Here is a 26,062-nt window from a genome sequence, read left to right as displayed (position 1 = left end):
TTCTTAATCATTGTGTGAGCTTAAGGAGATTTGTTTAGGGACATAAATATTATTAAACTGAAATATTTTAAGTTTTACATTGAAATTTAAATTTTATATATTTTATTTATTAAGTATTTTTATAATTTACTTTCTAATTATCGAAGTCATTGATTGTCACGACCCAACCTGTGGGCCCATGACCGGCACTAGGGAATGGGTAGGCGTAAGGCCATCGAATCCCGTAGTAAGCCTGACACTCACTAACTTAAATAAATTTCATCTATTATTACTGATGTTACAATTCCTTAACCATTAAATTTTACATATTTAATTCGATCTGCCAGTAGAATTAAGCAAGACTCGAAATTACATAAAATTACAACTGATAAATCTATTGTTTCTACTACGGAGCATCTAAGATTTTACAAGTCTGACATACCAAATCAATTATATCACCCGACGATGAAGGAGTCGGACTGCTAGATAAGATCCATGGGAGACTAACAATCACAAATCTGAAAAACAGTAAAATTGAGACTGTCAGTCTCGAGAGTGAGTTAAAATCATATATCCAAAAACAATTACAAACACTTCAATAATATATTTTTATTTAATTTAAATAAATGTTAAGTCATACAAAAATAAACGTGTCATGTCATACTTAAATAAAATAATTTTCACATACTACGATGAGTACCTTAGCAGAACCCTAATCCCAACATAAAACATCTCGACTCTCTCTCATTCTAACAGAACTAGCGCCCACAGAACGAGGCTTGACCAGGATCCTTAAATCCAGTTCAAACACTTAATTATCACTAACACTCTTAGCCTTTCGGCTCTCTAACTCCAATAAGACTAGCGTCCAGAGAGTGAAGCTTGACCAGGGTCCTTAACTCCAGTATGGTCACTTAGTTTTCTAAATAAGCCAGCGCCTAGAGAGCAATGCTCGACCAGAGACCTTTACTCTGACAAACACACTCTACTAAACCTAGAGAGCAATGCTCGACCAGGGCAAGTCCTAAACCTACCTTTTAAAATTTACCATTTTACCCTTTTTTTATCATTCTCGGATTTATACCAGTACACTTATCAAAATAGTATGTTCTACTACCGTCTCATCGTCATCAGACAATAATAAATTCAGTGATAAAAAATATAATATTTATGAATAGTAGTCAAAGAGCATGATATATATGAATAGTAATTAAATGAATAGTTTAAACTTGCAATTAATTAATCACAATAGCTATTTAAAATTTGTGCATGACACGTGCATAACAGATATATAACTTTAACTCACAGCTTTGACGACTTCCTAGCTTTACTCTGATGCCTCGGGTGGAGCGAGCTGAATTGATAGATTATCTAATCACGGAAAATAATTAATCAATAACGTTGAAACATTTGACGATTAACCCTAGGTCTAGATTTCTAGGACTGACTGTCTAAAAATCTCGAAATAAAAATCTAACAAACATGATAAATTCCATTCAAAAAAAACTTGAAATAAATCTCTTTTATTTTTATATTTTTTATTTATTATTATACTAAATTTTAATATATTTAATTAAACTACTTAGCCATTCGTTTATTCTATAAATTATATTATATTACTTTTTCCATTATAAAATAATTGTTGTTTACAAAAATTCTTATTTTAAACAACTAATGGAGTATTAATTACTTTTAATTTTATCTTTATTTATTGTGATAGAATAATAGAATAGGAAAAAGAAATTCACTGAAATGAAAAAGAATTTATAGAAATTTTATGTATTATAGTATAAAAGGGTTATTCATATAAAATTATTTTTTATTATAATTGAGACAATTTAATACCGTATATTTCTTAATCATCGTGTGTGAGCTTTAAGGAGATTTATTTAGGGACATAAATATTGTCAAACTGAAACATCTTAAGTTTCAGATTGAAATTTAAAATTTATATATTTTATTTATTAAATATTTATAATTTACTTTCTATTAATTGAAATCACTAATGTTTGATTCCTATCAGTTTAATTTTTTTTAATTTTTATGCTCACCCTTAGTTATATGGGATAGGCTTTTCAAAAGCTACTATAACTAGAAATTAAAAAAAAAAACATTATATAACAAGTAAAATAATCGTTGATTATAAAGATAATCAACAGTAGACTGAAATTTTAGTAAGAACAAAAGTAGAAAAATAGAGAAAAAAAAATAGCAAACACCAATGAATTTTGTCTTATTAATATTAAAACTAATTTCAAAACTCTAAGATTTCAAATTTAAGTAATACTTTATAAAAGTAAAGTGCATTTAATTGCTAATAATATATTTTTTTGGGCATAATGTTGTATAATAATTTATAAATAAATATAGTTTTAAAAGTAAAAATAAAAATTAAGCTTTAGAATTGAAGGATGAAGATCACTTCAATCAAACCTTTCCTAAATTCATTAATCAATAAAAAGATGATTCTATTGAAAAGGAAAAATAAATAATAAACATATAATTAATGAATCTTGAGAGTGACAAATAGGAGTAAGCATGATGGTCCAAACATTCGTTAATTCATTAATTCTCTTTTTTATTTTTTGAAATATATGTCACGATTGCTTCACAATTTGATATTCTGATTTGAAAAGATATTTATTTACAATTTTAATTCAATAAATAAATGAGATATAAAAAGCATCTAAGATAAATAGTGATTAAAGCATGTCAGTGGCAATTTTAGAGCTTCAAGATCTTAAATGTATTTTTAATTAACTAAAGATATAGGCTATAAAATATAATTATATTGATAATAGAGGTTACAATTTTTGAAATTTAAAAAATGAGTAAAAAAAGAAAGAGCATAAGAAAAAATGCAAAAAGAAATTGTATTTGTTTTTTACTATTTTTTCTTTGCAAATTTATTGGTGCTTTAAAAAAAAGTATTCTTACAAATAAAAATTATATTTTGCAAACTCATTAAAATTGTATATAAGAAAATTCAGGACATATGAGAGAGTTAGTGCAGATTTCTACATCAAATCACATTACATACAACATATCATAATAAATGACTACTAAAAATTGCAACATTTGATTTGTTTGGACAAGGTGAACCAAAGCATAATTAAGTTTAATAAAGAATTGCACATTTTTTTTAATTTTTTCAGGGAAGTGATACAATGCTAATGACTTTTCCTTTGTGCAGCACTTGTTAATCTAAAATGTTTAATTTGGAAGCATTATTTCCGCAAGCAGGGTACAAGTATGCAGGCAAGCGTGGCTTTGCCACTGCAACCAACGGTTTAGCAAGTGCCAAACTATTCTTAGACTCCATCAAATCAATGCTTATCTCATTCGGAGGGACGCTCCATCTAAACCCTTGAAGAAGCCTAGCAAATAACATCAGAGTCATTGACGTACCCAAAATGATGCCTGGACAACCTCTTCGTCCTGTACTAAATGAAAGCAAGTTCAAATCAGGCTCCGTCAGCATCACTTGAAACCGATCCTCCTTGAGATGGCGCTCTGGTTTGAACACGTGTGGTTCATGCCAAATCCTGGGATTCCTACCAAGGCCGACTCGGCTAAGCAAGACAGTGCTGCCTTTTGGAATAAAATAGTTAGCAACAGTTGTATCTGCTACAGAGACATGAGGAATATTGAAGGGAACAATAGGGTGGAGGCGAAACGCTTCTTTAGCACATGCCTATATGTAATTGAGCTGTGGGAAATCTGATTCTTGGACTAGTCTCTCCTTTCCAACAACTCTATCCAGTTCTTCTACCGCTTTCTCAAGCAGCTTTGGTTGGTTTATCATTTCTGCAAGTGCCCATTCTATAGCCTTTGATGGATTATCTACTACTGCCAGCATTATTTCCTGCAAAAATGGACAAATAAATTTGTATCTTAATAAACATATGCCTTTAATGTGTGCTACTTAGTTTGTCATTAGCATTAGACTTTCCTATAACTTTATTTTGATAGTCAATTTTCTTTAAACCCTATATTTGGAGAGTACAACATTTGATTTATGTGAGAAAGACTGTACTTGTGTGCATATAAGAGAGAGTGGGAGAGACAGAGATTACGGTAATTTGAGCTTTAGTCTCTTCTGTTGACAGCAAAGAGTTGCCATTGGCATCTTCTAAATTTATGAGAACGTCAAGCAAGTCATCCACTTCCTTCTGGGTGCCATCCCTCCACTGTTAGACCCTCGCTTCAATTATGGCATGTAATCAGACATACAAAACGCATAGGTATAAGCAAGGGCTGTGAAAATCGCATCAACATGCTCTTTCTCCTCGACACCAGGTCTTCCCTCCTTCATTCCCTCCCCAAAGAACCTCTTGTTAAACACCATCTTCCTTATTACATTTCGACAATAGTGTCGTCCTGTGATTCTCACATCAACTAATCCACCTTCCTCGGCAGTCTTGCATTGGTTATACACATAAGGAACAAGGTGATCAGCTTCTTCAAGTCTTTTCCCGTAAAACCACTAATATTTTTCAGGAGAAAGGAATTGTGTTACCAGGACTCTCTTCATTTTCTTCCATTGTTCTCCCAAGGGCACAAGAGCTGTTGTCAAGTAACCTCTTGTAGAGAGATGGGTGGACATGGTCAACGGTCTGCTTGCGAAAGCAGCATCTTGTGCTTTCAAGATTTCGCGGCTAAGCTCAGGAGAAGTGACAGGAATCACATGAACGTTTCCGAGACGGATACAAGCAATTTCAGTTTTCATTTCTTTCATGAGATTGTCTATCCATCGCACGGTTGGCTTATTTGTTAGCATTGCTGGCAGGCATCCAACCAGAGGCCAAGGTTTTGGCCTAGGAGGTAGTGGGAGTTGCTTGGCGTTTTGGCTTTCTAGCTTTTGGAATTTCGTCAAGTAAATTAAGGCCAACGCCAAGAGAAGAACTAGGGAACAGGAGCTCAACAATGTTCTGAGAAAGCCAATGCCAATTCCTGCAAAATCTGGTGTGCCATGAAGAGAAGCTAGCCTAGTGCAAGATATTACAGAGATAGCGTTCTGCATGGCCACAAAACTGTCCATGGACATGCTGCTTATAATTTACTAGAACTGGAAAGCTTGCACACTTTACAGGATGCTGTGTCTAGCAAACTCTCAGCTCTTTTATCGCATTTGCTTTCTCCCACGATGTAGTAATTTTCACAGGAGCCTCTCTCTCATTTATAGAGCTGAATCCAAAATCTACAAGAAGTGGCTAGCTAGCTCTCCATTCAATATAGCAAAGGAATACAATACATATAATGCTTATTCACCGAAACTTCCAATTTCTTCTTAAAATACTTACCAGACCCATTTGCATAAATGTGAAACCAATTCAACATCACAAATAAACTTTAGTGAATCTTTGTTCCTATGTATCCGAGGAAGCACACTTGATCAAAATTATTTTAAATTGTGTGAAACCACAGTAAAGTTGGTAGAGAAGAGTGAAAGAGAAAACTTCAGAAATACTTATATTAGTATTTAGCAATCACTTAGTTGGTAGAGGAGAGTGAAAGAGAAAACTTTAGAAATATTATTCAGTTGTTACAACTTAATATCTTAATACCTGTATTGTACATACTTCTTAAAGCTGACCACGTACTTTAGTATACAATTCAATTATATACTAAGTCTTTTTCTATATCACTTTCTTTTTCCCTTGTTTATTTTATTTCTCTATTACCTATTGAGAATACTATGCACACAGAACAGGAGTTTCTTGGGTAGTCCATCGTTCAAAACGGAGGATCCTATATGCATGTGTCTCGTTGTCCATGCAAAAACATCCCCATGAAAACCTACTTTGAAGCACATGTTGTAAGAAATTTCACCGCAACTTGCAGGAGCTATGGCCTACTTCATATAATACCACAACTTAATATGATAACAATTAACTCTCCATGTCAACGGTTAGGCAACATTCTTTTCTATTTCAAGTTTAAATTTATAGCAACTCTTTCTACCTTTAATAGAGTCTGCCCTGGTCCTTATACCCTATACTTTCCATCTTTAATAGAGAAATTTTGCATCGCATGAATTATTTATTATGCGATAATTTTCTTGGCAATCAATATGGTAGGCAGGAAATTATTTTGTTAATATTATCACTAAAAAATGAAAACAATATGAGATTTTACAATACAACACCACCATTACCACCTCTTTATGAGCCTCCACATGACTTCCACATACTAATTTAAAAAATCTAAAATATATAAAAAAAAATTAATATATAAATCAATTATATAATTAAATCAATTCAAACTATTATTTAAATGGTCAAAATAAATCACATTAAAAAATTGAGTGGCCAAATTGAGCCTGTATTAAAAGTTAAATAACCAAATTGAACTCTACAGTGTGTACATTTCACTCTCTTAAAAAATGGCTAAATCAAACCTATTCGAAAAAAATTTAGAGGTTAAATTGGCCACAAGAATTAAAAGAAAGTTAAATTGAATATGACTGCAAAGTTTAGAGAGCCAAATTGAACCTTATTTCAAAAAGCAAATCAGTTTTAGAGTTGACAACAACATTTGTGTATCCAGTTTACATGAGAATAGTTATAGTTAATAAAATTAAAGTTTAGTAACCATTGGTATTTCTTTTTATAAAGTGTAAAATTTAGTGATCATCCATGTAAATTATCATAGTCGAAAAAATATTATTAAAATTAAAGTTTAGTAACCTTTGGTTATTTACGGGCTGCTGCTCCAGTTGGAGCCATGCTGTCTACTCATCATAAATCAATACCTCATTTTCCAGCAATAAAGAACCAATGGATGCCCTGTTGTTTTTGTTACCACTCTAATATACCCACTCTCTTTTACCTTCTATATGTCTCTTTCTCCAAGTAATTTTTCTTTTTAAGTACTTGCCACAGTCTCTTTACGAACTGTCTCTGGATTTGATGTACTATGTAAGAGATTTGTAACTTCCACTACAAGAAAATGTCCAAGTAGCGATAGAAAAAAATCTTCTCTAATTAGAAATGGCATAGAACAAATTAGCAATGAATAACTGAATAATTTAATAATTTAATCTATAGATATTAGCGACAGATAAGTGACCGAAATTAGAAAAGACTACCTATCATTGCTACTAAAGAGTCGCCAAATTTACTGTTATATCATGCAATACCACTTAAATGGGGACTAATAGTAGCAATGACACTTTTCAAACTGATAACAGACGTCATTATTGTATTTAGCTACGACTGTATTGGTTGTACCCACGGCTCGTTTGTGGCAGCTTCTTCCTATTTAATCCGTAACCATTGATCATTTTTTTTAGCATGTCCGATAAGATTCTTATGGATAAGAAAACACTAATTCAAGAATTTTGATATAATTACATACTTAAAACTCCAATTCAAAATTTTGGTCAATCTAGAACAGAACCATTTGTTAAAACATAAGAAAGAAATGGAAAGCTGAAATCATATATTTATTGAATAATCAAGCAGCACTTCCTACATAATAAGAATAGATATTCACTCCAACTGAAATGCTACCGAATAGCTAAAGACTAGGACAAATTTAAGACCAAATAAACTTCAATCAAATGACTGCATAGTAAACTAAGTAAAACAGTAATTATTTCTAACATTCCCTCCTTTAAACTGAAACTTTTGTTGCATCAGTTTACAAACCTTTTCAAAGTACAAACTCCAATTATTTTTCTCAAATCTTGAAAAGGAAAAACCTTAAGAGCTTTAGTAAATATATCAGTCAGCTGTTCTTCACTTCTGCAATACTTCAAATCAATTTTTCCATCCTTGTCAAGGTCTCTCAAGTAGTGATATTTAACATCGATATGCTTGCTTCTCCCATGTAGCACCGGATTCTTGGAAAGCTTGATTGTAGAATTGTTATCACAGTAAATCACAACAGCTCCTTCTTGATTGAATTGCAATTCTTCAAGTATTTTTTTAAGCCAAAGAGCTTGACATGCACAAGAAGTGGCAGCAATAAGTTCAGTTTCGGTCATGGATAAAGTGACAATGGGTTGCTTCTTCGAAGACCAAGAAACAGCTGCTGAACCCATCATAAAAATGCATCCATAAGTACTTTTTCGGTCGTCAACATCCCCAGCATAATCACTATCAGTATAACCAACCAAATCTGACTTTATTCCCTTTTTGAAGAATAAGCCAAAATCTCTAGTACCTTGCAAGTACCGTAGGATTCGCTTCGCAGCAGCAAGATGCATTTTAGTTGGAGATTCCATGTATCTACTAATTTGACTCACTGAATGCATTATTTCTGGTCTAGTTGCGGTCAAATACATCAAACTCCTAACGATTTGCTTGAACAATGTGTTTTCCACCTTCTTACCTTCATGATCTTTATTTATTTTCAAGTTAAACTCAGCTAGAGTGCTTGCAGGATTGCAATCTTGCATTTGAAACCTGTCCAAAATTTCTCGTACATATTTCTTTTGGCAAACAAAAATTCCATCAGCTGATTGCACTATTTCTATGCCTAGAAAGTAGTGCATTAGACCAAGATCCGACATTTCAAACTCTGTCATCATGGACTTCTTAAATTTTTCAAACATGGCAGGATCATTTCCAGTAAATATAAGATCATCAACATACAGACACACAATGAGTATTCTTCCTTCATCTCTAATTTTAACAAAAAGTGTATGCTCATATGGGCATTTATGAAAACCTTCTTTTAAAAATAATTCTCGATACGGTTGTACCATGCCCGCGGGGCTTGTTTTAAACCGTAAAGAGCCTTTTTTTAATTTGTAAACCTGATTTTCATTTCCAGTTTTAATATAGCCAGGAGGTTGAGTAACATATACCTGCTCTTCAAGAGTTTCGTGCAAGAATGCCGATTTGACATCCATTTGGAAGATAGGCCATAAACTCTGAGCAGCCAATGCAATTACCATTCTGATGGTATCATGTCGTGCAACTGGCGCAAAAACCTCTTTGTAATCAACACCATACTGTTGCTTGTAGCCTTTAGCTACTAAACGCGTCTTGTACTTGTTGACTTCCCCATTCTCTTTCAACTTTGTTTTGAACACCCATTTTACGCCAATGACTTCATGCCCTTCTAGTAAATCAGTTAGCTTCTATGTTCCATTTCTTTCAATGGCTTCAATTTCATCATTCATTGCATTGCGCCATTTGGAATCTTTAACAGCACTTTCGTACATTGTAGGATCACAATCTGCAAACAAAGCAAAATGAGTGATTGGATCTTCATCTTAAAAAATTCTTGGCACTTCAAAGTCCACCATCCACCCTGGTCTTTTTCGAACACGTTTAGCTTCAGTAGTAGCATCACATTCTATTATTGTTGGTAAAAAGTCAAGATTGCATGGTGTTGTATTTGGTGGAGTTCTTGGTGAAAGCAGTTCTGAAATTTGCTGATGTAGAGGCTGCTCTATGTGCTCTTGTTCTTCATTGGATTCACTGTCAAGAATAATTGTCGTGGACTGTTGTTCATCCCAATTCCATATGCTTTCCTTGTCAAAAATCACATCTCTACTGGTTATTATCTTTTTTATCAATGGATTGAACAACTTGTATGCTTTTGATGCTTCACTTACGCCAAGAAAAACATATTTTTCACCCTTATCATCAAGCTTCTTCCCCTTTTCTTCTGATACATGTGTGTAGGCGATGCAACCAAAAATTTTGAAATGATCTAATGTCGGCTTCTTCCCACTCCAAGCTTCTTCTGAAGTCATATTTTGAACAGCAAACGTTGGACATCTATTCAAAATATGAATGCTCTTGTTCACCGCTTCAGGCCAAGATTTCTTAGGAATTCTTCCTTTTGCCATCAAGCTTCTCACCATATTAAGAATGGTTATGTTTTCCGCTCCGATATGCCATTTTGTTGTGGCGTATATGGAGCTATCAACTCTCTCCGAATGTCATGACTGTCACAGAAAGCTTCGAACTCCTTTGAACAATATTCTCCACCACGATCGGTACGAAGGCATTTAATTTTTCTCTCAGTTTGAGTTTCAACAGTTGCCTTAAAGCTTTTAAATATGCCAAAAGCTTCTGACTTTGCCTGCAAAATATAGACCCAAGTTTTTCGAGTATAATTATCAATGAAGGTAATTAGATACCTTTTACCTCCATTTGAAGTGGGATTTATGGGTCCACATGTATCGTGAATTCTGTTTTATATTTGCCTTTTAACAAGGGCTGCTTGATGTACGATTTCAGCTTTCCATTTCTTTCTTATGTCTTAACAATGGTATCAGAGCTTGATTGAGAATCAAAAAAAAAAAAATGAATTCTGAAAATTTTGTGCAGCCAGCTATTCCACATTTTGATGGTCACTACGATCATTGGAGCATGTTGATGGACAACTTTTTGAGATCGAAAGAATATTGGCAAGTTGTTTCAGATGGCATATCTCAAACAACACCTAGCTCAACAATCACAGATGCATAGAAGACAGAAATGGAAGGATTAAAGCTTAAAGACTTGAAAGCAAAAAATTATTTGTTTCAAGCTATTGACCGATCCATCTTGAAAACAATTCTTTGTAAAGATACTTCCAAGGACATATGGGATTCAATAAAGAGAAAATATGAAGGGTCTTCTAGAGTGAAGAGTGCACAGCTTCAAGCCTTTAGAAAAAGTTTTCAGTGTTTAGGAATGAAAGATGGAGAATCTGTTACAAGCTATTTTGCTAGGACAATGGAGATTGCCACCAACATGCGGTTTCATGGTGAGAAAATGGATGTTGTGATCGTTGAGAAGATATTGCGGTCTTTGACTAAAAAGTTCAACTTTGTTGTCTACTCCATCAAAGAATCTAAGGATATAGATTCACTCTCGCTTGATGAACTTCAAAGTTCTTTGGTGATCCATGAGCAGAAAATTAATCGGAATCGAAACACTACTACAAAGGAGCAAGCTTTGAAGGTAACATCTTCTACTAATTTCTCTAATGCAAGGGGAAGAGGTAGAGGAAGAGGAAGGGGCAGAGGCTATCGAGGGAATGGAGATGGTGGCAAACATAATCTATCTGTTCATGACCAGTCGCTTGGCAGAGGCAAAGGACGAGATCAGCAGGAGAAGTCTAAGGTAGAGTTTTACAGATGCCATAAATTTGGACATTATCGCTTTAAATGTTACACAAAGTTGCCGAATGACAAAGAAAGGGGAAAAACGTCAAATTTTGTTGAAACAAAAGAGGCAGAAACATTATTAATGGTTGTACAAGATGAAAAAGAATCTCAATCGGATGTTTGGTACATGGATACAGGCTGCAGCAAGCATATATGTGGAAGTAGGTCTTCTTTTTCATTCTTATATTAAGCATTTCATTCTACAGTAAGTTTTGGTGATTGTTCTACTGTTAGTGTGATGGGAAAGGACAGCATTAATATTAAAACCAAGAATGGATTTGTAGAAACAATTTTAAATGTTCTTTGTGTGCCTAATTTAAAATGTAATTTGCTTAGTGTTGGTCAGTAGTTAGAGAAGGGTTATGTGATAACGATTCAAAAGAATGCTTGTGAAATATATGATCCGTCTAGAGGTGCTATTGTTGTTGTTCAAATGAGTTCAAACATATTGTTTCCCTTAAAGATAGAGAATGTTGAAACTTGTTTAATGGCTGCAACGAAAGATCCATCATGGCTTTGGCACTTTCGTTATGGTCATTTGAATTTCAACGGATTAAAAACGCTTCAACAAAGAAATATGGTGACGGGTCTTCCTCAGATTGTTGTTCCTTCTCAAGTTTGTGAAGAATATGTGGTTGGCAAACAACATCGTTCACAATTTCCTAAAGGAAAGTCATGGAGAGCAAAGCAAGTATTGGAGCTGATTCATTCTGATATATGTGAACCAATAAATCCCACTTCAAATAGAGGTAAAAGGTATATAATTACCTTCATTGATGATTATACTCGAAAAATCCAAAGTCAGAAACTTTTGGCATATTTAAAAGCTTTAAAGCAATTGTGTTAAGACATAAGAAAGAAATAAAAGCTGAAATCTAGGCAAATACAAAACAGAATTCCCAACTACGACGCAATGACTTTCTACATAATAGGAATAGATATTCACTGCAACTGAAATATTACTAAATAGCTAAAGACTATGACAAATTTAAGATTAAATAAACTCTAATCAAATGACTGCATAGTAAATAAGTAAAACATTAATTATTTCTAACACCATTTATCACTTTCCTGTAAATTATACTTGTATTTACAACCTCCATGCCCTGCGTTCTTGCAACCAATTTCAAACATATGCAGCTTTTGTGATCATTTTATCTGAATTGCATTTCTTAGAAAAATGGCCAGCGAGGATACCTTGTTTTGATTAATATAAAGTGGTGGCAAATCCTACTTTTCCAAAGACAAAAAAGAAAACCTATTGCCCAATCTCAGACGGCCTATTTTTATGGCCGTACTGTGGGCTGAAATTTCCTTTCTTTAAAAAAAAATAATTATTTTCAGGCATTTCCCATATAATGAGAAAAAGAACTAATATATCTTAGCATTAGCAGAACTGAAGCTCCTGAATGCAGTTTTAGAAATTTTTACTTTTGGTTATTAGGATAACACCCGCACCTGCATTATTATTTTTGGTACAACAATAAAATGACAATTAGTACTACTGATAAAAAAACATAAACTTAGAATTAAGTATCAATCTTACTAACATAAAATAATGAGTTATAAAAATTAATATAGTCCGGACGAATATTCCTTGTGGGTAATATAGCGTTACTTGAACAATTTTAGTGAAGCTGCACATTTAAAATTCGAACTCGAAATTTTAAATTAGAAAAATTTTTTATTTATATATTAATCATACTAACTATAAATACTAGATTAAAAAAAATTGCTTTTAAGAGAAATCATTTTTAAGAAAAATTATTTCAAAAATCATACATACATATTAGATAAACAAAATAAAATGCTATCGGTCAGCCTGTACAGAGAAATAGATAGTAACACTAGATAGAGCTTCAACTTGCTAAGTCCCATAATCTAAAAAATAAAAGATAATTTAGATAGTCAGACCAATTTGGACAATCTCATTATAATTTTAATAAAGAACATTAAATAAATTCATATCTACATTAATATTACTACTTTTACATATTTTCTTAAAGATGTTTATGAGTTCAACACTATTAATTTTTTACTATTTTGGGCAATATATGAAAGGTCATAAAAATCACCAGTTAAATATGCCTTGATCAGATTTATACTGTGGCTCGAGGCGCTTCGTCCAAGAGGTAGACTCTTTCTGAGGAGAGCATAAGATTGTTGATCAGAAGAGCTCCCTAGACCGAACTTCAGTTAAATGATGAAGTAAATGATGTCTCCTTTCTCTTTGCCATATTGACGAATGGATTGAGATTGACAACAGATTTTGAAAGTCGCAGGATTGGGAGCTTTAGAGATCAGAAGAAATGATACAGAAGGTGCAATGTATATATGGATTTTCAAAATTTTTGCTGCTTGGAGAATCCCGCTCCAAGATGGCTAATTGCATGGATGACACGTCGAGCAGGAATGTCAAGCTAGCTCTTTTTCTCTTTCATTTGTACTGTGTATCTATATTTAATTTATTATTTTTATTTCTTTTTCTCGATCCCTTATGTTTTCTTTTTTTATTTCTTTTTTTAGTAAAATTATACTTCCATCTTTAAAGATAAAAAATAGCATGCATTTATTCTAGAGATTCACAGTATAAAAAAAAAAAGTGTCAGTCTTTGTATTATTATGAGTAGTAGCATCAATAGTTTTATCTTTTATAGGTTGTATAATTAATATATAAAATTGATAAATAGTAAATAGAAAGACATTTTCATACTTTGTCGGCCTTTTTAGTTAACGTTTTCTTCTTTTTCTTATTAAAAAAAATTAAATGGGCAAATTGAGTTTTTTTGTTGTAAAAAATTATCTTTTAAAATATTTTTGAATAAAAAATAATAAATATTTTTGCTAAAATGTTAAATATTTTTAAAATAATAATTGAATTCTAATTTTTAAATTTCATATTATTTTTTTAAATGTGTTTTTTTTAATTAAAAATATTATAAAATATATTAAATTTTTTTAATTTGTTATCGATTATGTATTTAAAATATTGAGATTTAGTAATTTGATAAGAAATATATTAATTCACTATTCTAGTGTAAAAATATTAAGAAATAAATAATTTTAATTAATATTTATATATGTATTTAAAATATTTAATGAATATTCTGAATATTAACTTTTTTATAATAATTTTAATGAATATGGTATTTATAAGTTTGATATTATATACGAAAAAGTATATATAATATATATAAAAAAGTCATACGAATAAAATTCCAACAATATAAAGCCCATCATTTTTGAAAGAGGCCAATCGATTTAAAAAAAAAATGATATGAATTTAGAGAGAAAATCGACTGGTATTATTGTTTGTTTAGGACTTTTTTTTTAAGAATGTTGAAGGTTATAGATAATGTTAATTCTTAAGTTATAAGTTGTATAGAATTAGGACTTTATATTTAATTTTAGGTCTTTGTAGCTATATATAATCATAAAAAACTCATTTAAAACATACATTCATATGCAAACTAATACAATTATTTTATTAAACCTTATTGATAATTTCTTAATTATATTAAATTTTTCTATGAAATTAAAAGGTTTAGTGAAGATTCATCTTTAGAGTAGCTGAGCGATTTATTTTCGTAATTAATTTCTTATCAGTTTAAATTCGTTTTTGATAGAAAATATTATTATTTTTTATTTATTATTCTTTTGATTTTTATGGCTAGCTATTGAACCTGCTTTAGAATTTTTTTTTATAAATATTTTCTAACTAAATATTATTGACTTTTAATCTTAAACAATATTCAATCTATTATTAGTTAACCTTTTTATAAATAAATTTTTAAATTAATATTTATAAGTCTAATTTATTAATTAAATATATTAAAATAGTAACAACAGAACTTAGAATTAAAGGATTAGTTATTATAAAAATATATTATTAAAATAATATAATATAATCTTATCTTAACAATGAAATAAATATGATCAATTTTAGTTTTAAGTTAAAATGAAGATCTAATTATTAATTAAATTCTAAATTTTATAATTTTTAATAATTTTTTAATTGTTCTAGAATTTAAAAATAAATATCTATACTTTTAAATTATTTTTTAAAATACTTTTAAAATATAAATCTTATAATTTTATAATAAAAAAAGATAATATGAATATGTTCTCGTCTATCTTCCTTTTTTACTTTTGCAAGTGAAATATGCTTATTGAAAAGAATTTAGAACTTAATAAAAGATTTTATCTTAAATTTAATAGTATATCCATTATGTTATATATATATATATATATATATATGTATATATGTATAATATCTATATTTTTATAAAAATAATTTTTTAATAAGCACAATCAATTTATTTCTTATTAATATATATTTTATATTATATTTTTATTACTATATCTCGATTTATAATGTCATATTTTTTATTATAAAATTATAAACATTATTATAAAATATATTTCTGAAATAAAATAAAAATATTTATTTTCAGATTTTAAAATAATTAAATAAAATTATAAAATTATAAAATTAAAAATTTAATTGATAATTAGATCTCAAATGAAATGGTTATTCCTGTATTTTATTTTGACAATCTGCTTGCTAGACGCGCTCGCGTCGTGGAAAGCACAATCTGAGAAAGACGCGCTGGTTGAGTTAGTAAGTAATAATACCTCGCTCGCTCGCTCTCACTTTTGAGTTCACATTCGGTTCTTAGCTAAAAAAGAAATTCGATTTCTTCTCAAATCTAATCTTCTAATTGCAAATTAAATTGATTGAAATTATGGCCTTCAACCATTTTGATTCTTGATTCAGCTCACAACAAACCATGATAAGCGTAAGTCTCTATTTCACAAAATTTAGATAGTGCAATTTAATTAACTAATTGATTAAATAATGGACACTGATGCTGCTTTTTCTTTTTTCAAATTCTATACAGGAAAGTTAAGATGGAAGCAAGATTTACAAGTTGAAAGAGATTTAAGGAAGATAAATGTTGGGTCTTGCTTCGCTCATTATCAATTGAGAGTGAGTGAGAGATCTAAGTGTGAATTTTGTTAATTTGCAAATGGAGTACAGGAAAATCAAGGACGAGGTTTGTGTGTGCTTTATTCTTTTTTTTGAAAATCACTCTTTTGCTGTTATTAAAAGAAATCAAATTAATGATTATAATTTTACACTAATGAGTTCAAATCTGGCTAATTATATGGTATCCAATGTATATCTAAAATGGGCTCTTCTTCCCTTTGCCTTTTCTTTTTATACTGTTGAATCCAGTTTAGTTTAGTTTGGCTATTTCAATTTGTGCATTTCAAAATTACCTGGATCAATATTATTTATATTGTTGAATGATATAATATCTTGTAGGATAAAGATGAGGGTGCTACTGGTGATGACATAGAAAGCTTAAGAAACAAATCTCTTTCAGGTGGTCTTATATATTACTTTTATGTTTTGAAGTCTTCTCTTTTCTAGGTGGTCTTATATATTACTTTTATGTTTTGAAGTCTTCTCTTTTCTTTTTTCTTTTTTTTTTTTAACTAAATGCTCTCTCTATATTGAACTTAATGCTGATGCTTGTTGGCTAATCTGTTTGGTTTTTCAATATTCTGATTTGCAGTTGCTGCAAGTAATGTGGCTGCATTGGGAGGTGGCTCAAATGACCGATCCAAGTGGAAGCGCAAGTAAGATAGATGTGTTTCTAATTTCAATTAACAGCAGCCAACTAAGAAAATGAGGAGATAAAACTAATGATAGATTTTATATTCTCTGAGTGTGCATGTTCCTCTTTTTTAAAAATAATTGTTGATTAACTTTCCCTTTTATTGGATTAGGAGCATCGTTACCCTTGCATTGACTTTTCTCACAAGTTCACAAGCAATACTTATTGTTTGGTCCAAGAGAGCTGGCAGATACGAGTACAGTGTTACTACTGCAAATTTCTTGGTGAGAAAATTTCGATAAGGAAAGGATGTGTATATTAATGCACTTAAATATCTCTGGAGAAACTTGGAAGTGTCTATTAATCCTGGTTATTTGTCTCTCTTTCTACTGTTAGGTGGAAACTCTGAAATGTGTGCTGTCACTTGCAGCCTTAGCAAGAATCTGGAAAAATGAAGGTGTCACTGAAGATAACAGGTTTAACTTATTTGTACATATCAGCTTTTGTCCATTTTACATTTTAGAATTATGATGAGAATCTATGATTCCATATCATGACTGAAACTATCTATTTTATTTGATCTCATCCATTAGAATTTGAACATTTGGACATCTCTTAGAAGGATTATTGTCTTGGTTTCTCTTAGAACTAAGTCACCCATGCGTGTCTTTTCAGTGGCTGGTTACTGATCTTTACGCTAGATTACTGAGTGTTATGTAACATATATTGCTTGTGAATCTTGCTATTCAACCAGGTTGAGTACGACTTTGGATGAAGTTAGTGTCTATCCCATTCCAGCGGCACTTTACCTTGTCAAGAATTTGCTTCAGGTGGGTTCTGCTAATTTTTTGTTTTGTGATTTAGGTAATAACCTTATAGTTCTGTTCTTTTAATAAATCTCATTATATGTTCTTTGCAATTTCAATGGCAGTATTATATCTTTGCCTATGTGGATGCTCCTGGTTATCAGATACTGAAGAACCTTAATATCATTAGCACTGGTGTTTTGTATCAAATGATACTTAAGAGAAAGTAAGTCTTTTCTGTTTCCACCATGTATGTTGAATATTATTATTTCCAATGGGAAATATTTTAAAAAGCCTTACCAACAATATGAGACTGTTGATATTGGCTAGGTGAAGACAGGTCTCAGTGCTAATGGTTTTGTCACATTCATGACAGCTTCAGTGTTCTAATTAATATCTTGTTTTCAGGTTAAGTGAGATTCAATGGGCAGCTTTCATTCTATTATGTGCTGGATGCACCACAGCACAATTAAACCCTTCGTAAGATTGACTACCTATCTTCAGTTTTTCATGTGGTAGGATTGTTCAACTGTTCTCATTTTGCAAATTGATAGACTTGCATGGTGCATGTTTGAAACACACTAGTCAATTAATCCTTTTGACTTTGAGTTCCAATAACTTGTATCTAAACAATGGGTAGTAACATTAAATTATCCAATAAATATCACCAAATTATAACCATGTTTCAGAATCAAGAATCAATAACTGTGTTTTACTATCCAGAGGACAGTCCAGCAGTCTGAACCTGGATGGTCCAACGTATGTTGGCTTCTGATTCAAATTTCTGTTAAATTGGGATGGGGCTGAGCTGCTGGGATTAATTAAAGGGTCAATGTTCCTTATAGTGCAAGCTCATTTTGCCTTTTAACATTGTTCTTCACCTTCTTATTTGTATAAACTTTATATGAAAATAAATGCTTTTGTTAATTCTATTGAATGACTGCCTTAGAAGATGACATTCATTTTGCAGTTCTGATCATGTTCTTCAAACACCTTATCAGGGTTGGATAATGGCCATTGTGAGTCTTTTACATCCTTCTGGTTTTTTAATCGATGCAACAGAAAATAGATAGAAAGGTTTCTTATGCCTGTTTATTTGTTAAGGGTATAATCGTGATGCATTTGCAGGTAATGGCACTTCTAAGTGGGTTTGCTGGTGTTTACACTGAGGTGGGTTTTTTAAATACAGTTTGTATCTTAACCAGTTGGAATTGCAATTTATGTTTTAGATACTTCCATGAGCTGGTATAGCTTGACCAAAAGTTGCATTGCATCTAAGTTCTTATTAGATTCAGACGTTGGGAATAATCTTATAGAAAAATGCATGAACTGAGTGCTAATAGCAAAAGATACCTACTTAATGATTTGGTTGATTGTTACTTTTGCTTTTGGCAGGCTATAATTAAAAAGCGCCCCTCAAGAAACATTAATGTGCAAAACTTCTGGTTGTATGTCTTTGGGATGATCTTCAATGCTGTTGCCATTGTAATTCAAGATTTTGATGCAGTCATGAACAAGTATGAAACTTTTTTATTATCTTGTGATTTCTATTAATGTTCTCTCTTTCTCTTCCTCCCTCCCCATTTTTTTCTTTACTTTTTGGGATCTCATTATTACACTGATTTGACTGTTTTTATACTTAAAATGATAGATACCATCTTGTTTTTGCTCAGTTTTTCGGGCAAATGTAAAATGCATTAATAACTCTTTGCATTGGGTTGATACTTATGATTGGTGTATTTAACATGCAGGGGGTTCTTCCATGGATACTCATTAATCACAGTTCTCATGATTCTCAATCATGCACTCAGGTTTGTTTTATTTTGTCTCTTTCTGGATATTCATAATTATCAGTACTTGCTTCTTTTGCAATAAAGAAAACATATTTGTAATGTTTTCGTAGCTAAGATATCCAGAAATGGTGGAAATGATTAGTGATATTTGACTATATGCTAGACAGTTATTCAAAGTTGGTCATTTTTAATAGTATCGATGCTACTTGGCATGAACATTAGCCCTCCTTTTTATTTTACCTCTTTTGATTGTTTTCCCAATTTTCAGTTCAAAATCTTCTTAAGAGAACATGCTTAACGTTTTATTTTCTGTACAGTGGCATTGCTGTATCCATGGTGATGAAGTATGCAGACAATATCGTAAAGGTAAAACACACTTCTTAATTTCATTTCCATGACCACAGCACATTGACGGATTTTTATTTGTTCTGATGAAAATGTGAAGTAAACACATGATAATTTGTTTGGTTAACTAACAGCTGTTAATTATCGTCAATGAAAATGAAAACAATCCATCTCATTTCTTTTCAATTTGCTAGGATTTAGTATCAGAATGGAGTTTTTGGGGTGCTAGTTTGAGAGAAACCTTGGGTGGAATATTAGATACTAACATACTGCCGTGAAGGAAAATAAGCTCCAAGGTGTCATTTGATATGAGAACTGTTTGAGTTGTTCGTTTACTTCCTCTCTAATTTTGATTTTTTTTTTTGAAGTATTTGGAAAGAATAGAAAATGCATTCACAATATAGCTTTGATCCTTGTGTAGTCCCTGCATTTACTTAACTTCCAAACTTTATGCAGGTTTATGCTACTTCAGTAGCAATGCTTCTCACCGCAGTCGTCTCCGTTTTTCTTTTTGGTTTTCATCTCTCCCTTGCTTTCTTCCTCGGCTCAACGTAAGTTGCCTTTAGCTCATGCTTCATCTCCTTTACTTACAGCTTTAGCATTTACCTCCATAATTCTCCTGTCCTGTGAGCATAAAATACATCATGAGCAATATCAGGACCAGTCTTGCAATCAGCATATCAGATTTAACTGAGGAGATAATAACTTTATATTTTGTGGGTTAATTTAATTACTTCAATGTTAAAAACACAAGGTGGTTCCCTTTTACTGACTAGTTCATCTGTTATTTCTCCAGTGTTGTCTCTGTCTCAGTATATCTACACTCTATTGGGAAGCTAACAAGACAACTGTAACAATTTTTTTGGTGTGATCTCTGCCAAATCCAATGTAAAGGCCTCTGCTAAATTCTTTTCTTCATTTGTTTTTCATTTTTCTTTACAGAGGAATGTAATGTTATTTATTTACAGAAATTATTATAGCTATTCATGTAATTTCTTACAAGTAATTCATGATCAACAAGCATGTAATACTAGATTTCAGTATCTTCAGTGATTATCTGCTGTTTCCAGGTCTGATGGTTGTGGGAAGGATGGATTGATCAGTTTCAACAGTAAGCCTCCTTAATGCATGCTTATATTTATAAAATTGATTTAAAATATAATTTACCAAAAAAAAAAAAAAACAATACCTTTTTGTTCTTTATTAAAATAAGGGAATCATTAATTCTTCCATTATCTTTATTCAGCAACAAAAGAAGCTGGATGACTTTGATACTTAAGCATGCAGACTACCAGCAATTATGAATATATATATATATTTATATTTAGAAATATATGTGATAATTACAAAGATAAATAAATAAAAAAAATGGTATGTTAGATACTAAAATATGTATTATTTTCTTTTCCATTTCCATATAACGACAATGATTTCCATTGTGCTGTGGTCCTCGACAAGACAGCGGTCATAGTATACCAAGTGTATGAGTTTCATTTACGCATTTCTTCAAACAGTTTACGCATTTACTCTACATTTACCTACAAGATCCGCAGCCGCAAGTGTTTATTCGAAAAAAAATATAAAATTTCACTGTAAATGATGAGAGCTTAGAATTTAATTTAAATAGTAAAAAGAATTGAGGCTTCGAGGGAGCATTTAAATCTAAAATAAAATTTAACTTTGAATTAGTACAATTTGGAGGATGAAAGTTTGATTGGAAATATATTAGTTCCCAGTTGCTCCGTAGAGTCGAGTGCACAAGACTTGGAATTGTTAGTTCAATACATTTTAAATATGTTAATTTTTTATTTTATTTTAAAAAATTAACACAAAATAGGTTTAAATTTTGAAAAAAAATAATAAAAATATCCATATTCTTTTTTATCTTTTACCACTGTGAATTTTTTAATTCTCAGTGTAAAAATATCAAAAATACTGTTTTTGACTTTTAATATACAGTCTTGGCTGTTTTTAGTTTCTCTTTGGTTATTTTTTTGGTAAAACAACTAAAGAAAATTAAAAGAAAAAATAATCGAAAAATAATAAAATTATATTCTTAAAAAATATTAAAAAATTTTTTTTATTAATTTTAAAGTATTTCTGCAAAATTCTCTTAAATTTTCTCAGCCTCGGGTGGAGCCCGGCTCAGCCTACGTGGCCTAAAATTTTCAGACCTGAAAACCTAATTTTTTTTCTTTAGATCTGTTTGAGTTGGAACCTTAAAAAACTTGATCATTATTTACTTAATCTTAGGAAAGTTGTTTTTTTAAGACTCACCTGTCCGAGAAAAACTGTAAGTAAAAAACTTTAGTTGATTTGTGCGGTCGGGACAGACACCTAAGCATATAAATGTAGACTAGAACTTGTTATGCTTTTTATTAATTAATATTTATTTTAATTCTTTTAATTTTATTGATAGAAGTTATAAAAGAAAGAAAAAGTAAAATAAAATCATTATGCTTATGAAAAAAATAAAATAAACAACGAAACATGAAGAGTTTATTGAGTTTTTTTTAAATAATCTTTATATTTAAATATTTTTTAAAATGTCATTTATCATAGAAGTGATACTTTTTAAAAGATTTAATTGCCAATTAAATCTTGAATTTTATATTTTTAAAAATTTTATTTAATTGTTTCAAAATTTTTTTAAAATATATCTGTATTTTCATCTTATTTTTCAAAAATATTTTTTGGCAATAATTTTTAAAATTTTACAATAAAAAAAATGATGTGGTAAGTTAATTTTACTTATCAAAAGAAAAATTAGTGAGTCAGTAAACATTTATTGTGTTTATATGTAAGATGTGTGAAAAAATTTACATATTGAGATTTTAATGGCCAAATTATTAAATCTATGACAAATTATATTTGTTTATTCACAATTATTATTTCTTTACTCAACACAGTCAACTTTTCTTTTTTTTTTTTTACTGTGAAATTTCAGAAATTATCATTGAAAAGTATTTTGAAAATAAATTAAAGTCCACGAATTAAAGTCCCTTCCTACTACTTAAGAACTGAATTGACCAAATAGATCCACAATTTGCACTTATAGAACATAAAAATAGTTTTAAACCAGCTACAAAAATTAACTAGGTATTGCTAGCTTGATTCAAATATCTATTAGAATTAGTATAAGGATTTGTATATATATATATATATTTTCTCAATTCAGTTTCCTTCAGAGTGTTCAAGTTTTTTTTTTTTCTTTTGGCTTTTTCTAGTCATTATTTTTCCTGAAAGTTTTGAGACAGGTGAGTCCTAGTCCTATGGAGATTGACACTAGTTTTACAGACAAGGGTCATATGAATAAGATAGAGTTTGGCATGCAGATGGCCAGGCATATCATTCTTAAGGCTGCAAAAGCAATGTGGTTGTATCTCCACTGTCACTCCATGCCATGTTGAATATGGTCGCTTCTGGCTCCAAGGGACGTACTCTGGAGCAATTGCTTAGCTTTCTTGAATCTGATGGCATTACCCACCTCACTGCTCAGTCTTCTCAGATTATGGATCTTACAACTACTATCCAAGAATTTCTTGAGTCTGAAAATGTTGATGATCTCAATACTCAATCTCTGCAAGCCAGAAGCAATCCTTCTTTCCTTAATGCGCTTGGAGGATCCTTTCCAAGTATTAACCGAGAAGATTCCATTCATGGTCATCAGATTATTGGACCATTTGCAAACACATTCGTAGCACCTGTTGTTAGAATAATAGTTGATTTCTATGTTTAATTTTGAATAATTCAGTTATAATCTAAGTCAAAGTTATCCTAGTTTTAGGAGTTTAGTTACAGATAATGTTTTAGTTTACGGTCCTATTATTATGCTATTTCTGTTATGTATTTGCCTATTTAATGGCTTTAAGTTTAGTGAATAAATGGGTAGAAATAGATTTTTCTTTCTCTTAAATTTTCTGTCTTTTCTTACCTGTAGTTGGCAGTGGTATTAGAGCCTGCAAAAATGGCTTCTGAAAAATAATTTATTGAGTGCTGGTCAGTTACAAGAAACGGGATATGTTATCACTATTAAAGATGGTGCTTGTGAAATTTATGATCCTGTTAGATGTGCTATTGCAGTTGTTTATATGAGTTCAAATAGATTGTTTCCTTTAGAAATTGAGAATATTCAGTCTTGTTTGATGGCTGAAATAAAAGATCCCTCATGGTTATGGCATTTTTGTTATGGCCACTTGAGTTTTGGTGGATTAATGACTCTACAACAAAAGAATATGGTGACTGGTCTTCCTTAAATTATAAATCCTTCCCAAGTTTGTAAAGAATGTATTGTTGGCAAACAACATCTTTCTCAATTTCCAAAAGGGAAGTCATGTAGAGCAAAGGAAGTCTTGGAACTGGTGCATTCAAATATTTGCAAACTAATAAATCCATCTTCGAATGGAGGTAAAAGCTACTTAACTTCACTGACAATTTTTCAAGAAAAACTTGGGTCTATTTTTTGCAAGAAAAATCAGAAGCTTTCTCTACATTTAAAAGCTTCAAAGCCCATATTGAAAATGAAGCAAGCAAAACCATCAAATCACTTCGTACATATCGTGGTGGTGAATATTGCTCAAATGGATTTGAAGTTTTTTGTGCAAAGCATGGCATTCGGAGAGAGCTTACAGTTGCCTATACACCATAACAAAATGGTAATTCATAAAGGAAAAACAGAACCATTCTAAATAGGGTGAGAAGCTTGTTGGCAAGAGGAGCAGTTCCAAAGACTTTTTGGCCGGAAGCAGTTAACTGGAGCATTCATATTTTAAACAGAAGTCCAACTTTTGCTGTTAAAAATATGACTCCATAAGAGGCTTGGAGTGGAAGAAGACCAGCTATAGATCATTTCCGAATCTTCGAATGCACTGCATATGTTCATGTTCCAAATGTAAAAAGGAAGAAACTTGATGACAAGACTGAAAAATGTGTCTTTCTTGGTGTAAGTGAAGCATCTAAAGCATTTAAATTGTTCAATTCATTGATAAAAAATATAGTGATCAGCAGCATGTTGTTTCTGATGAAGAACATATGGAACTGTAATAGGCAGTAGCCTGCTCAAGTTCTTTATGATAATAATGTTGAAGAAGAGCAAATTTCAGCACCTCGCATGTTTGAAAGCTCATCAGATACAAACCCAACAGCCACTAAAACATCACCAACAATCAACCAAGTTAATGAAGAAGAGGATTAGTCTCTTAGGCGTGTTAGAAGAAGGCCTGCTTGGATGGAGGATTATAAGGTAAATGGAATTAAAAATTCAGTTACTCACTTTGCCTTATTTTCAGATTATGATCTCACAACCTTTGAGAGTGTTGTCAAAGAAGAAAAATAGAGAAAAGCTATGGATGATGAAATTAATTCCATTGAAATAAATGATATTTGAGAATTATCAGACCTTCCAAAAGGACACATAATCATTGGTGTAAAGTGGGTATTTAAAACAAAGCTGAAAGAAAATGGTAAAGTTGACAAACACAAAGCACGATTGGTGGTCAAGGGATATAAGCAGCAATACGTGATCGACTATACAAAAAAAATTTCTCCAGTTGCTAGACATGACACAATTAGATTGGTGGTTGCGTTGGCGGCTCAAATTCATTGCCTATTTTCTAGCTAGATGTCAAATCAACATTCTTGCATGGGCACTTGAAAGAACAGGTATTTATCGAACAACCTTCTGGTTATGTCAATATTGGAAATGGGCATAAAGTTTACAAATCGAAGAAAGCCCTCTACAGGCTAAAGCAAGCTCCTCGAGCTTGGTATAGTCGCATTGAATCCTATTTTGTTAAATTTGGTTTTTCGAGATGTCCACATGAGCATACACTTTTTGTTAAGATTGGCGATAATGGGAAAATGCTCATCATTTGCTTGTATGTTGATGATCTCATTTTTACTGAAAATCGTGATGTCATATTTAAAGAATTTAAGAAGTCTATGATGGATGAGTTTGAAATGTCTGATCTTGGCATGATGCACCATTTTCTTGGCATAGAAGTGATACAATCAGGTGATGGAATTTTTATCTCTTAAAAGAAATATGTAGGAGATATTTTGGATAGATTTAAGATGAAGGATTGTAATCCTGTCAATACTTTAGTTGAGCTTAGCTTGAAACTATATAAAGATCATGAAGGAAAGAAGGTTAACAGCACACTTTACAAGCAAATTGTAGGCAGATTGATGTATTTAACTGCCTAAGGCCCGACATTAATGTACTTTGTAAGTTTAATTAGTAGATATATGGAAAATCTTACATAAATACATTTGTTAGCTGCCAAGAGAATTCTTTGTTACTTGCGAGGAACTAGAGATTATGGGTTATTTATAGAAGGGGTAATACTGACAATGATTATGCAAGAGATCAAGACGATAGGAGAAGTACTTCGGGCTATG

General features: G+C 31.3%; 2 protein-coding genes and 1 pseudogene across 7 annotated transcripts; 1 reads left to right on the top strand and 2 right to left on the bottom strand.

Moving 5' to 3' along the window:
• Positions 1–3,150: 3,150 nt before the first annotated feature.
• Positions 3,151–5,020, bottom strand: LOC125369249 (annotated as a pseudogene).
• A 2,430-nt stretch (positions 5,021–7,450) lies between these two features.
• On the bottom strand, positions 7,451–13,876 carry LOC125369131 (uncharacterized mitochondrial protein AtMg00810-like). The gene is made up of 2 exons (XM_048370612.1): positions 13,171–13,876; positions 7,451–12,553 (listed from the first exon to the last, which is right to left on the bottom strand). The coding sequence occupies exon 2, from the start codon at positions 8,882–8,884 to the stop codon at positions 7,619–7,621; it is 1,266 nt and encodes a 421-aa protein (XP_048226569.1). The 5' UTR covers positions 8,885–12,553; positions 13,171–13,876; the 3' UTR covers positions 7,451–7,618.
• Positions 13,877–15,669: 1,793 nt separating this feature from the next.
• LOC8282453 (CMP-sialic acid transporter 4) lies at positions 15,670–24,672 on the top strand. Of its 6 annotated transcripts, none has more exons than XR_001535505.3 (18): positions 15,670–15,894; positions 15,997–16,152; positions 16,425–16,488; positions 16,678–16,741; positions 16,892–17,003; positions 17,116–17,195; positions 17,474–17,549; positions 17,651–17,751; positions 17,934–18,005; positions 18,496–18,544; positions 18,654–18,695; positions 18,921–19,042; positions 19,277–19,336; positions 19,636–19,684; positions 20,120–20,214; positions 20,460–20,551; positions 20,734–20,774; positions 22,999–24,672. XR_001535505.3 is itself a non-coding variant. In XM_015721960.3 (17 exons), exons 2-16 carry the CDS (start codon positions 16,126–16,128, stop codon positions 20,515–20,517), a joined length of 1,071 nt encoding a protein of 356 aa, XP_015577446.1. In that variant the 5' UTR covers positions 15,670–15,894; positions 15,997–16,125; the 3' UTR covers positions 20,518–20,551; positions 20,734–20,996. The 6 variants fall into 6 exon arrangements, 3 of the variants coding, with proteins under 3 accessions (XP_015577446.1, XP_015577445.1, XP_015577447.1); XR_007214894.1 differs by having other exon boundaries at positions 22,910–24,672; XR_001535504.3 differs by lacking the exon at positions 22,999–24,672 and adding an exon at positions 20,910–20,996.
• Positions 24,673–26,062: the final 1,390 nt, after the last annotated feature.

This window comes from Ricinus communis, chromosome 2, assembly GCF_019578655.1.
Source record: "Ricinus communis isolate WT05 ecotype wild-type chromosome 2, ASM1957865v1, whole genome shotgun sequence".
Classification (NCBI taxonomy): Eukaryota; Viridiplantae; Streptophyta; class Magnoliopsida; order Malpighiales; family Euphorbiaceae; genus Ricinus; species Ricinus communis.
This window is presented reverse-complemented; position numbering and strand designations above follow the sequence as displayed.

What these genes read in the sequence shown, in the direction of transcription:
- LOC8282453 (XM_015721960.3), top strand. Translation starts at nt 16,126, where the DNA reads ATGGAGTACAGGAAAATCAAGGACGAG. An exon ending in AAACAAATCTCTTTCAGGTG is followed by an intron (nt 16,489 to 16,677) that starts GTCTTATATATT and finishes TCTGATTTGCAG; the next exon opens with TTGCTGCAAGTAATGTGGCT. An exon ending in CGATCCAAGTGGAAGCGCAA is followed by an intron (nt 16,742 to 16,891) that starts GTAAGATAGATG and finishes TTATTGGATTAG; the next exon opens with GAGCATCGTTACCCTTGCAT.
- LOC125369131 (XM_048370612.1), bottom strand. Translation starts at nt 8,884, where the DNA reads ATGGTAATTGCATTGGCTGCTCAGAGTTTATGGCCTATCTTCCAAATG.